The sequence below is a fragment of the Melanotaenia boesemani genome, chromosome 11 (genome assembly GCF_017639745.1).
Source record: "Melanotaenia boesemani isolate fMelBoe1 chromosome 11, fMelBoe1.pri, whole genome shotgun sequence".
Taxonomy (NCBI): Eukaryota; Metazoa; Chordata; class Actinopteri; order Atheriniformes; family Melanotaeniidae; genus Melanotaenia; species Melanotaenia boesemani.
The window spans coordinates 23,645,907-23,659,946 of record NC_055692.1 but is presented as its reverse complement, the minus strand read 5'-3'; the positions used below and the strand labels follow the sequence as shown (position 1 = coordinate 23,659,946).

The 14,040-nt window shown below is 42.0% G+C and overlaps 1 protein-coding gene across 1 annotated transcript in view; it reads left to right on the top strand.

The window, feature by feature from the left end:
* Positions 1–14,040, top strand: part of adgra2 (adhesion G protein-coupled receptor A2) — a 35,046-nt gene that overhangs the window by 16,637 nt on the left and 4,369 nt on the right. The window contains exons 2-13 of the mRNA XM_042000375.1: positions 755–826; positions 9,240–9,311; positions 10,194–10,265; positions 10,365–10,436; positions 10,740–10,903; positions 11,275–11,488; positions 11,679–11,843; positions 11,946–12,144; positions 12,241–12,390; positions 12,503–12,664; positions 12,837–13,037; positions 13,182–13,371. Of these exons, the coding sequence (XP_041856309.1) occupies positions 755–826; positions 9,240–9,311; positions 10,194–10,265; positions 10,365–10,436; positions 10,740–10,903; positions 11,275–11,488; positions 11,679–11,843; positions 11,946–12,144; positions 12,241–12,390; positions 12,503–12,664; positions 12,837–13,037; positions 13,182–13,371 (1,733 nt within the window). The remainder of the gene's footprint in view (positions 1–754; positions 827–9,239; positions 9,312–10,193; positions 10,266–10,364; positions 10,437–10,739; positions 10,904–11,274; positions 11,489–11,678; positions 11,844–11,945; positions 12,145–12,240; positions 12,391–12,502; positions 12,665–12,836; positions 13,038–13,181; positions 13,372–14,040) is intronic.

Below are 14,040 nucleotides of genomic sequence, written 5' to 3'. Positions count from 1 at the left end.
ACTATCTTTAAGATAAGAGTAGACAAGCAGTTAAAAACGGATCTTCATAACCATCCAAATGGTTTAATGTTTTCTAAACATGTTACTGATCAAAATATATTAGCATGGGTATTTTGAGTTTTGGGCAGCTTTGACGGCTAAGCTGGCAGATTTCTAGCAGTATTTTCATATTTAGCATTCAAAAATGAAAATTTTATTGGTTTTCTCATGAAACACTTGGCAAAGAAGAAAAAATGATACTGGACCCAAAACACACAAACAGATGTTTAAAAGTACACAAAATCCAATTTTGAGAATGGCAAATTTACCAGAGCAAAGAGATCACTGAAGATTTTCCAGAGAACGATTTTAGCCTTACTCTCAGTAGGTCCCATAGCACTTTGCTCTCTGGCCTGATAAGAGCCCCATAAGCTAAATAATGTGCCAGCAGGGACAGAGCTAATTAACAAACCCTGTGCCATTTTCTTTTGATCTGGGAAGACATCCTTTGATGTGTGAATGTTGAATGATTATCAAGATCATAGCTTCACTTCTAATTTTGATGTTTTATTCTGTCTTAATGTGAGTTGGAAACATTTCTGGATGTCCGTCAGTGTCAAGTGGACACTTCATGAAGCTTTACTCCATCTCTTATGTGCCTCACTTTGTGATTTAACAGTGAAACTGATGTCCTACATTGGTTTCTTTGCATGTAAGAATTTCAATTGTCCTCAGTGAAATATTTCTAAAAATACTTTGGTTTTGCTTTTTCCAGGATACTGAGCCACAACAAAATCCGAGTTCTTAGAAATGGATCCTTCATTGGACTTAACACTTTGGATAAGCTGTAAGTATCATGCTTCTTCTTGTTTTCTTAAGTCAAACTCCTGCATATGTGTGAGCTGCTTTTTGACTTCCCTTAAGCCTCGCAGATACAAGGATATCAGAGAGCTTTGAGCAGATCTGAGCAGCTCTGCGTGCATATAGCCAACACTGGGCTTTAGTCCAGCAGGGAGGATGATTCACTTAGACTGGCTATCACAGAATTATGTTGAAAACGTCTCATAATTATACTTCAGCCCTTCATTATTGGGTAAGCCCCACTCCATAGGACAAGATAAGAAAATCTTTAGCAGGAGGTTTGTGTTGGCAGCTTTGCCTGTAGATTGCAGACAGTCTGGCCCTCCTTCATAGCATCATAATCTGTCTGAATGGGGTGTGAGAGACGTGATAGACAAGACTGCTTCTTGGGCAACTGTGACATTATGCACAGGGCTCTTGGTGACAAACTGGTAAAAAAGCACGATGGGAAATGCCTGTGACTCCTCAGCTGCATTGATAGCACATTAAGTAAAATCATTGTGGTTTTGTGAAGTTTTTTAAATGAATGGCCATGGATACTCTGATGCTTATGTCCTCTGTTTTTTTTTCTCACTAAACCCCAATTCTTTGTAAGGTGTGCTATTTCACAAAGCACCCTAGTAAAGCTTTATGAGAAAAACACACATGTAGCAGCTCCAGTGTAGATACTGTAGTCTGGCAGACACTTATTTTCTTGGGGAGGGATTGTGGGTATGTTAAAGGGATATTACTTCCACATGCCACTCGGAGCTGCCACCCATGAAGCTAACAAGCTTGAAAATGTTGAAAGAAAGACAAATATGGTAATTTGCTGCAGTTGTTAGCTTTTTAGTACCTACCTACTGGAGCTCGCACCAGACATGCCGGTTGAGAACAAAAGCCAAAATTTGCTGAGATTGCTGTGTTTTTTAATGTCTGGCATGAGAACACCAGGGGTGAGTAGTTTCAAGGCCAAGTTGTCAGTTCTCACCTCAACAGTCTTGCACCACAGATGCAGATAAATCTGTTGGCAGGAATACACAACAACAGGGTCCTGGTGCCAATGCAACTTATATAATAGTGAATATAAATATAAAACAAAAATAGATCTGTAGCTTGAAGCATTTTATGTAAAATGACCTGATGCTGCTTGTTTTTCTAAGTGCCGATGAGGCTCCCTATAGCGCTGCAGAGTCAATAGGTCGTGTAACCTGATCTTATTCATGAACTGGCCCCTGTACTTGGAGCAGGGATAAAACTAATGAGGGGACAAGAGTGTGAAGTAGCACTAAAAAACCTGGGAGTAAGACACAAACTAAGACAAACCCAGCACTTGCTTAAGGTCTACAGAAGATGTTGGCGCCCGGTATAAGGAGAAGACAACGTAAATCATACAGACCTTGTTTCCCTTCTTTGCCTCAACCTCTTCTGGCTTTGTGACACACAGCGGTGGAGGTCTCTTCCCTCACTCTGACATCTTCAACCTTTAATTGGGCCCTGCACACAGCTTATAATTATATCTGAGCTCATGGGAAATTTGCTGTCTGTTGTGAAAAAATTCCACATTGAAATTCACAGTTGCAGTGATGGAAGGGTTTGAAGGGGTTGAACTGAGATGTGAAATTTAGTCTCAGTTGACTTCATGTTCTTACTGAGAAATTTCAGTTTTGTTTTCTCTCTTCAACCCAGCACGGCTCTTCAGGTCCTCTCATTGTTCCCAGTTTGCCGTCTACATGTGCTTGTCATTTGCAGCAGTAGTGAACACTTACTCATATTATGCGGTCAACGCTGTAATCAAAGGCCAGCCCACTAGGACTAGGTAAACACACATCAGGGAATTACACTGCATCCCTGCCCTGACGTGACAAGGATAAACAAAGTTTACTCCCCTAACTACACACACACACACACACACACACACACACACACACACACACACACACACACACACCCATTCCCCATATGCACACTCACTCCTGGCCCATAACTGTTGTGACTGTGTACTGTAACTCCTGAGTGTGTTTCCAAGTTTGGGTAGCCCCTCTTCTCGCTCAGTCATTTCAAAGGTGTCTGGTAATTTTCTCAGCACACACACACTCACGTCAACATGCTCACACCAGACACGTATTCAGAATTGCATGCACCCTGATCTGCTGTTGTTAGGTGTATAATTCATCTCCTGGGCAGGCCATCGTCCTTCAGGCTTGGCCCAGACAGTGCAGCAATCACACACAGTTAGCCCTTTCATTGCTACAAACCTCCTCGTAGGCACTGTTGCCTTCAAAATCTGCCAAACCACCCAAGTACAGAGGAGCAATTTAGGCTTGTTTGTTTTTGCCCTTTTACCGGACCGCTGTGTTTTTGTAGCTCTTTTAAATAAGCCTGCCATCCAACAGCTACATTTGGCTCTTGGACTACCTTGTATCTTTCCAGTTCTAGGGATGAATACACCAGCTGGATCATTCTGTTCTTCTATGGCAGTGACTGCAATGTGCAAAATAAGTCACATTCACTCACAGCACCAGGCCATAGAAACTGTACTAAGGTACCTATTAGAGGACCTCCACCTTTCTGCACACCCTTTGTGACAGAAGGTTTTGCTGGCAGCCGCACTAACAAGCCAAGAACTTTATGAGTTGTGGACAGATCCCAGCAGCCTGTCCTGGGATGATATGAGGCAAAGTAATGAGAATAATGAGCAAAAAGGGCCGAGGCTGATTGGCTCTTGTCCAACTGGGCCCCACTGCACCATGGGACACAGGACAGGCAAGGCAGGGCACAAGGGGCCCTCATTACCAGGTCTGTTCACCCAACATGGTGGGAGGGAGAGGGAGCAAAGGGCAGCACTGATGATGGATGAGGGAGCAGCAGGGCGTTTGTAGTGGACAGGTCTGAGAGGCAGAAGTGAGGCTTGTGGTTTGGACTGTTTGGAGGCCCGAGGTGTTGGCAGTGTGATAGGCTTTGTCAACAAGAGAGACTGAAACGACCTATACAGAAGGAATCTACTAAATATGGCTGTACTTGCTGCACTGCAGAAAAGTATGTGCAGAAAATATCACATAAAACACACAAAATCTTATCAGTGACTTATTTTAACTTCATTCAAGAGCAGGAAGTAAGGCGTTGGATGATTTGTGCTTGTAATGTATCAAGAACTGAGGGAAGTTTCTAATGTAACCTGTGACCAGTAAGTCACACAGGGCATGAGAATGTCCAGACATGCTAAAAAGCACGGTTTTAACATTATAATTTTGCATATCTATACCAGTTTACAACTTTTTTTAGCTTGATAGCGTTTGCTTTACGAAAGGAGAGAGAGGCCACTCAGACTCAGTGCCTGAGTCTCTCTGAAGCCAACCTTGAAATCGCCTCTGCCATTCTGAGAGGCTGGGGTTAGGAAGAGGTCCAACTTAAACAACTTTACCATCTGACACAGGGGAAGTGGAGCCGAGATGGCTAAAGATGGTATGATGGTGGCTGAAGAGAGGGGGAAAAAAGAGGAAGAAGGGGGGAGAGGGTGAAAGAGAAGGAAAGCACACTCCTGCACTTTGTCTTGTATAAATCTGAGGTTGTTTTCTTTAGCAGGAGATTAACATTATTTCCATTCAGGCTAAGCAAATTATCCTGATGAGTTGGAACATAGCTGAGGTGGGCAGCGCTTTAGCATGTAAGAACAGTGGAGAATGCGTAGGAATGGTAAGGAGCCCCTCTGTCTGGACCAGTTTGGAAGCAGCCCACCTCTCTGAAGAAAGGGCAGCTGTAGAGTTTGCATATGGAAGTCTTGTTCCCGCCTCACAGGGGGAAAAAAAGAACATTTGTGTTTGTGTGTTTTCCTGCACATGCCATTGAGTGGCTCCTAGTTAGGCAACAGTTTTATAATGAGAGTGCATGACATTAAGGGGTGGAGTGGGTGAGGAAGGGGTTAAGCGTGCTGGAGAGTGGAAACAGAAAGGGGGTGCTGCTGGAGTTGATAGACTCCAGATGTGTCTTTTAGATAAACTGAAGGAACGGGGTGTGTTTGTATTGCAAGCCTAGCTCAGTCATGGCTCTGGGGGTTTATTGAAACAGTGAGCAAGCCCCTTCATAAGCCCATTACCAAATTGTACGCTTTATATGCCAGTAACTCTCTCTCATACACTTTGGGCAAACTTGATATGGTTTCAATGGCATTTTTCTCTGGAGGAACTTGAGATTTCTCTGGACTTACTTCCCCCCACTTCCGTTTGTGTTCCTTCTCTGCTTTCTTTCCGCATCTCCCTTCTCCCAGCTTGCTGGGTCTTTCATTGTTCCTCCCATTTGACACTCTCTACATGCTATAGTCCACCTACTGGCTGAAAATATCTTTTCAATGATAATTTGACTGAAAGACATTTGCTTCAGTTTCCCCTGTCCGTTGTATTTTATCAGTAATTCTCATGGACAAACTGTTAATATTATTTTATATATATTGTTATTTGCTGTCCAAGTGAGGCATTTGACTAAAAGAAATCTGAACATAATCAATAATCTAAAAATATTACTGTATGATTTATTATATGTTTTGTTAAATTCATAAGTGGGCCTTCAGTTTGTTTGGACACTTTGGTTGCTGGAAGGCCTCGGGAAAACCACTTGGATGCTCAAAAAGCCAGAATTGGAATCAGTAATGGTTCCAAAGTGGTTCAAGAATTTTCCTTGGCAGAATATCATTTATATCCTTGTGTTGCAGATTATAGAAACATACAATCAACTCAGGAAATTTTACACTTCAAATAAATATATGTTGCTATTTCTGTGAGTCCCACTAACAACTATGCAGTCTGGTGTGTGGTTTATGGTCCTGTCAGTCGTGAGCAGATGTGAGGATGAATTTGTTATCAGAAATACATAATCAGGTGTGGCTGACTACATGTTTGAAAATAAATATCTTACTCACGTGCCTGCTGGCAATTCAGACAACAACAGGTTTATGAATATAACAGAAATGTGTATTTTTTTTAGTTATTTTACTTTCAGGCTATAGTGAAGCATTCATGACTGCAGAGAAAAAGTTGATCAGGTGTATCCAATATAAGAGGAACCACAAAAAAAATAAAGAAAATAATCTGGGGAAGGGGCAGCAAAGCAGGAAATTAGTAGAAAAACAAGAGCTCTGCAAATCCTGGTTTCCTGTTTTGGGGGAAGGCAAGAGAGCATTTGGAGCCTGCGTTACAGAGCCCCCATTGTGAGCAAGTGTGTTGTTGAGCAGGGAGGTGGGGTCCACGGGCCATACACAGGGACAATTTTGCTTAGTTTTGAATCCGCTAACCCACCTGCCCCTCCCTACAGGGGAAAGCTAGCTAGTAAAAAAAGGAGAAAAAGGAAACTGTAAAAATAAATGAGCAAGGGCCTCTGCTAGAGACGCCAACCAGACAGGAAGTGACACGCAGCACAGAAATGGTCTCCAGTGACCTCTGTCAAGAGCCAAGGTGGCAGTTAATTCCATGTGCTTTTTTTCCCAACTTACCTTTAATCCATAAATATATTTGTTTGTCCTTGGGCTGATGCTGATATTGATCTGTGTCAAGAGAAAAGTATAATTTAAGTACAGAAGTTATTCTTTCAATGCCATGTCTTTATTTTAAGATCAGGAAATTCTTGATTCCAGTCTGTTGATAATGAGTAGCCGTTCCCTGTCATTTTCCCAGCTCTCTCCAGGCCCAAGGCCCAAACAATGTCACCACTCCAGTCCCTGCTGCTGTGCTCCTGATAATGGAGCACTCCATGTCTGCAGTGCTTTGCAGACTATGTCTTCATTATTACCCTCTCGCTGCACTACAAGCACATCGCTCCTCTCCAGTCTGCATGGGGCCCAGGTGCTTATCCCCTATACCCACAGAGCAATGACTTAAGAATGGCAGAGGACCAGCCCCATTTATTAGGATGAGTTTATGGAGGGATAAAGGGACATTCTTAATGGCAGCCTCTGGTGTTAGGCATAGCAGCAGCAGACAATGGAGCCTTTTTGGCTGGGAGTGAGCTTGAGTCTGTCACAATCCAATCATCCAGGCCACATGTGGCGAAGGGTATAAAGCATTGCACTCAAGGTTACAAACCAGATCTCAAAAAAAAAAAAAAAAATCTGGCTGACTGAGCTGCTACTGAGGAGGATAAAAAAATGATACAGTGGAAATTTGTAGGATTTCAGACAAGCGTGAGGCTTTGAAGTATTTCTAGTCTCTGCTATCATCCTCTTGCTTGGTGACAGCTGTTGTCATCAGTGTCAAGGCCACTGAGCTGTGAAGCTGTTGTCAGAGAGGGTGCTGGCAACTCCAGAGGGCACAGAAGCAAGTCATCACCTAAGTGTGAGGTGAAGCCTGCTAGAGCTGCAGTTACTGAAAGTTTTAGATAAAGCGGAACAAATCAAGAGGTGTGCAGGAGAGTGGTGGGGCAGCAGTGCAGATTTAGCTTTCTGGTGGTGAACAGGAGCTAACATTTGGACCAAAGTAAGGTTGAGTGCTTTGCAGTACTTTAAATCCTGTTGTCTCTGATAAATAAAGTTGTCTTTGACTTTGACTTGACAAAATCTGCAGAATATCTTTAGTGTGAGCACAGATATGAAAAAAAGAAACAATTAATTTTTACCTTTGAATCAAATAAAACACATACAGTCTGGGAACAAGATCCATACCTGTTAACCTATTTGGGTTAAAAAAAGATGATTTCTTCCTTCTTTTTATATCATTATAAACCTAATTGTAAATGCACTTTTGAAAGTGTGTTAAGCGTGTGAGAATGCATAAACATAAAGGTCAATGTTACACATTAAATGCATGCTTGTGTGTATCTATGAAAGGGCCAGACAGGGAGGGAGACGGACCTTAGAGAGAGGAAATGGTGGGCAGTGCCTCATCTTTCAGCGCCCCACTAATGAGCCCCGCGACACACAGACTGGAAACAGCAGTATTGTTCTCCCTCTGCCCTGGTCAACAAATCCTATACAGCTACAGAAACACAGAAACACATGCATACACAGAGTGGGACACACGATTACAACATGCAGACCTACAAGGCCACACACATACTTGGGAGTATTGTTATTTGTTATCAATCATGCTGAGTTTTATTTTATCTTGCTTTTCTTTTACTTCATGGCTTGGAGTAGATAAATCTACCTTTTCAAAAAGCTGTGAAATTGTTGAAAAATGCTTTGTTTGATAAGCTGGCATGAACTCAGAGAGCAAGGCAGAGCTATCCAAGACAATACTTTTAGTAAAACACAACAGACTTCGGCATTTTGATCTGAGTTCAGAATGTTTTTGCTCCATCATTATAACCTGTCTTCCATCTGTGAATCCAAATATGAGCAATGGCTTAGAAAAAAATGGACCAACACTAAACCCCTGATCTTTTATGCCACACATGTTACAATTTTTGCTTGAAGGCATTTTCTAAAACAATTTTCCTGCCTTGGTTTGACCAAAAAAACCATCTGTTGGACAGTGAAACAATGGTTAAGAGATGCTTGGGGTTGTGCATGGCGTAAGGCAGTGTGGTCAAGGGAAGCGATGACAGACAATCCTTGTAGCAAAAAGGAGAAGAAAGTCCCCCAAGGTTTCCATACCAAAGAGGCATCATGGTTAAAGGAGAAATAGACAAAAATACTGCCACTGCAAAGATACTTGTAAACTTGTAAACGCCTGCAAGGAAATTGTTTTCTGTCACAGGTCTGACAGAGACAGGAAGTTGGGATCACATGAATGATATGTCCTGATTTCCCTGTTTTACCTGATTTAACATATTAATCCCCTTTGGCTTGTAAAAAAAAAAAAAAAAAAAAAAGATTCTTGGACTCAAAATGTGAAATGGGTGCGGTGGACATATATGCTGAGCATAGTATGAAATTAGATCTTCAAAAGCAGTCAAAGAAATTAATATTCACGGTTTTCCATGCTCACGCTTATTGTGGGAAGAACCTTTCTGGAAAAGCAAGAAAGAATACAGAAGCCTCTTGGCAGCAGTTTTAGATTAAACTAATATTTTTATTTTCTTAAGAATTTTCATTTCACTCGACCTAAATCCAGGTGGCTGATGGGATAACATTTCTATATTTGAGCAAAAGTATCCTGCTGTGTTCTGCTGGAGGAGCCAGGTTGTAAGAACGAGTCCCTGCTCCCCTACACTTTAAATTTAAGGATGCCTTTTCTTAAAATCTCAGTTTCTGTCACACTTATAATTCTTGAGTCTTTGATGCTGCAAAACCGCTTTACAAACACGTTGCAGTGGAGACAGATTTTGTGACCATTGACCTGATTTTGGCAAACTGCTTCCCCATGATTTCAGACAAAACATACCAGACTGAATATATAACTTTAAATAAGAAAACAAATAAGCAAATCACAAAATGTGGAGCAATCCTTTTGTCAGCATCATTTTCATAAGCATCTGCTTTCTCTTTCCAGGGACCTTAAGCACAACTTAATCAGCACCATCATGCCCGGAGCTTTCCAAGGCCTGTCTGAGCTTCGGAAACTGTAAGTAGATATTAGCATGACTCACATTCCTGTTGGGTTTAAGGCAACAAATATACAAATATAAGTAATAAACATAGTCTCAGAGATTTTGACTGCAAATTTGTTTATGATTGCTTAGCACATGAACAGTAGCTGAGTCAAACTCATCTATACACCAGTTTTAGCATCTCATGACTTTTAACATGCACTGTATTGAGCTGCTGGTGTCAGCATGAGCATAAAGGCCTCCTTTTCTAAATGATGTGGAAAACCTGGGATGTCATCCCTGTCACTGCTGAGGAAACCTCAGGGCTCTGAAGAGGCTCCTCACAAGTCATTCAATGTGACAAAGCAGCTGCTTGTCGCTTCCTTGTGTTTCTGGACACCTAGTTTTGGTTGTATCGTGGGTCGAAAGTGTGTGTCTGTGCCGCACCGCGTGACTCCCCATCCCGCCTCCCCCTACTTGTATTTTCCCTGCAAGGTCTGGGGCTTCTCAAAACAAACAGGGGGAGATAAACACATGCTCTGGACAGCTCTCTGCTGGGTAGTGTCAGAGGTGCAACAGAGCAGATCCCTCTCTGGCTGCAGCTATACATCACACTCAGGGGTGGACTTGCAGAACAGGGGCCCTGCTTTTACCCCACTGTTGATAAACCTTTTACTCAGATCCTATGGGGTCCTGATAAGGAAAAATATCTGGAACTGTTTTTAAAATGTGTATCACTTGAAAAAGGAAGTTTGCATTCTGTAGTAGATCCTGGAAAGATATAGAACTTTATGACTATTTAACAGTTAATCTGACACTGAATGAGTCAAGCCAATATAATCTGTTGATGAGGAGTTTAAGGCATGTTCCTTAATTTGAAAATGACTAACACATTCCTCCATTTTTTCATACTTTAGCGACCTCTCCAACAACCGCATTGGCTGTCTGACTACAGAAATGTTCCAGGGGCTGACCAATCTCACTAGACTGTAAGAGACAGATTGATTGGTTCCATAAAACTATTGTACTCTCAGAATTGTGGAAAAGCTGTTCAGAAAACTGCTCATGCCTAATTTGTGATCTTTTAGAAACCTCTCTGGCAACATCATGTCGACCCTCAATCCAGGAGTGTTGGCGGAGCTGCCATCTCTCAAGCTGGTGTGAGTTTTTATGTAGCGTGACTAGGTTCATTTTGTCAATTTCAATTGTAGTTGTAAGAATTCTTTTTGATCAGACAAAGAGTTTTTTAAGCTTTCAGTTTTTATGTATGGCAATGTGGGTCCTTAAAAAAGCAACTGGCAATATAAATTTGTAATATGCAAAAGAACTGTGACAGATTTAAAGAAAAAAAAAAAGTCAGGTGTTTTTCATGTACAGGTATGGTTCAGTGTCTTGATGCTCGAGGTAAAACATAGGCAGAGTTAAACTTGATTGTGATGATTGATAATTATTTCTCTATCCAGGAATTTCAACTCAGACTACTTGTCATGTGATTGCGGGTTGCGATGGGTTCCAAACTTCTTTCGCAGTAGTTCAGCGCGGTTGGGGGACGAAACCCTGTGCGCCTACCCCAGGAGCCTGAGGGGAAAGCCTCTGCGTGGACTGAGGGAAAACCAGCTGAGCTGTGGTGAGAGCTTGGCTGGAGTGAGACACATGAATGAGATGGTTTGCCACTTTATTTCAGAGAGCGCAGCCCTGTGAGCAAAAATGACAGCGCACACATAATAAAGCTCAAGATCATTACAGCTATTTTAAGAGTTCTATCCCAACAGCACAGCAGGGACATATTTCTAAAAGTATCAATGAGCTGTGTTGACAGCTAACCCTGTGGGTTGTATTTACGAAATGTTGCAGTCTGCATCCAATCTGCTCCAGAAAAGCAGACTCATAATAGCTTCTGTGGAAATATTTAACTGAGGTTGAGTTCTCAGACAGCAGAAGATATGATTCAGAGTAAAATATAACGGCCACATCATCTTCTCCCACCATGTTGCTCAGATGGTCCATTGGAGCTGCACACCCTGTCGCTGCTGCCTTCCCAGCGTCAGGTGGTCTTCAAAGGTGACCGGCTCCCCTTTCACTGCACCGCTGCCTTTGTGGACAAGATCACCACCTTACACTGGCGTCACAATGGACAGGCGGTGACCTCTGACCCAGAAATGGGTGTCCAGCTGGAGAACAGTGTGCTCCATGACTGCACCTTCATCACCAGGTGTAGTAACTGGAGTTACACAGCCCCTCTTAGAGTTTTATCTTAACCATAATCTGGCCTGATGACACTGTTTTTCTTCTTTCTCAGATGTTTTTAGTTAAAAACAATTGGTAGTGCATGAATAACCAAAGTTCAGCATGTGCTGATGAAGTGTTGTAATAAGCTGTTGATATTTTCATCATTCATTCAGTGAGCTTATTCTATTCAACGTCCATGTGGAGGCCAGTGGAGATTGGGAGTGTGTGGTTACTACTGGGCGGGGCAACGTCTCTCGAGCTGTTGAAATAGTAGTGCTGGAAAACAGTGCCTCCTTCTGTCCGGAAGATAAAGTTGTCAACAACCGTGGGGAGTTCAGGTTAGTTGTAGTGAGAAATTATCATCTATCATGCAAAAGACTTTTTTGTTGATGTAAATTGAAGTTTCAGCATCTTAATTAATCTTTGTTTTATTTCCACAGGTGGCCAAGGACTCTGGCAGGCATCACCTCTCATCAGTACTGCCTACAGCTGCGATATCCCTCCCTGTCTATGGAGGGTGGAATGGAGCAGAAGAAGGCCTCTCGATTCTGTGACCGCTCTGGAAAGTGGCAAGAGGGTGACTACTCCAACTGTCACTACACCAACGGCATCACTCGTGTCCTGCATACCTTCATCCTAGTCAGTATAGCTGTCGGTGCCACAGCACATAGTTCCTGTACAGTGTAATGACATGACTGCCCATGACCCTACTGCATATATACCTTTGCATTTCAGAGGCCCATTAATGCATCCAATGCTGTCACTGTGGCACATCAGGTGCGAACATACACTCTGGAGGCTGCAGGTTTCACCGACTCTGTGGATGTGCTGTATGTGGCACAGATTTTGGAGAAGTTTTTGGAATATGTCAGACAGCTGAGAGAGGTGGGAAAGATTCGGTTTAAATTTTAAAACAGTAATTCACATTCATTTCTTTGTCATGTTTTCCTTTGATTATTCCTTCCTTGCAGTATGAATATCTGTGTGCTCATTCTAGTTGTCTGAGGTGATGGTTGAGATGGGCAGTAACCTGATGCAGGTGGATGACCAGATTCTTGCACTTGCCCAGAGAGAAAAGAGAGCCTGTAGTTCTATTGTCTACTCTCTAGAGACCTTGGCTTGGCCTCAGCTACACAGTCATGCTCAAGACTTTTCTATGGTGGGGAAAAACATCAACTTGACGTTTCAGCTTTTGAATGTGTTTAAGTACTTGTACTTATACAACAATGACAATGATTTTGCCTGCGTCATAAAACAAAATTATAGGATGTCTAAAAACTCTGTATATGTAGAAATATTCCAGATACTTATTTTTATTTTGATTTGAACAGGTGTCTAAAAACATTGTGATGGAAGCCCATCTAATTCGACCGGCCCACTTCACTGGTATAACCTGCACTGCGTATCACCGTTGTGAGGTATTAGCAGGCCATCCAGGAGTGGAAACGTCAGAGTCTGTCCATGGACAACAGCTTCATTTCCACTGTAGCACTGGTTCCCATAACACCTCTCTCAACAACTTTCCCCTCAAGGTGAGGTCTTCTTGCCTCACCCTTTCCCCCCTCCATTACTATGCCATTAGCAACCATTTGTCTCTACATTGCCTGTTTTTAGGGTCTCATTTTGAATGTCATCACTAAAAATATGATTTGCATGTCTTTTTTTTTTATCTCCAGAATTCTATAGCCTTGGCCTCTGTGACTCTTCCAGCTACTCTTTTTCCTCCTGATGCTGCTGAAGACTGTAAACTACAGTTTGTAGCTTTTCGAACAGGCAGCTTTTTTCCTCTGTCTGGAAACTCAAGTAGTACTGTTGAATACTCTCGCAGACGAAGTGTCAACACTCCCGTCATCTTTGCAGGCCTTGGTAAGAAAAAAACTCAGCATCCACTGCAATCTATCTTTGCATATTGATTTCTGCATTTCAAGAGAATGTCCAGCCTTATAGTTTTGTATTTACAGATTATTTATGTACTATTTTACATTCTATAGTATGTAGTCTACTCTCAGAAGCTGGAGGTGTGTCCACAGAAGACCTTTATTAAGTGATGTCGGATCAGTGTAAATGAACTGCAGTAACTGGTCAAAGAGAGCTCATTTAAACCATAGCCAACTGCTTAAATGCACACCGCAGATAATAAACAATTTTGACCTTCCAGCTTTCTGCCAAGTTACCAACATGGTTAAAATGTGAAACTTTTATTAATATAACAGCCATGTCCTGCTGAGGATTCAGCAGAGGTACACTGAAATAGTATAAACTTAACATAAGCTGTCTTAAATATCTGTCAATGTCTTTAAACATCTGTAAAATTACCAAGTAAAAAGGAGCCAGGTGTTGGTGGTGATCCTCATCCTCATCACTGTTGCTGTGCACAAAATCAATTTGCCCTCACATTTTTGTACTGTGGGATTTTCACTTCACAAACATTTCACAGCTGCTGTGTTTGAGGTGGTGCTGCATTTAATTCTCTAGATAAAAATAATTCTTAGTTTCTTCGTCTCATTATTCCTTTCCAATTTAAATAGACATCCC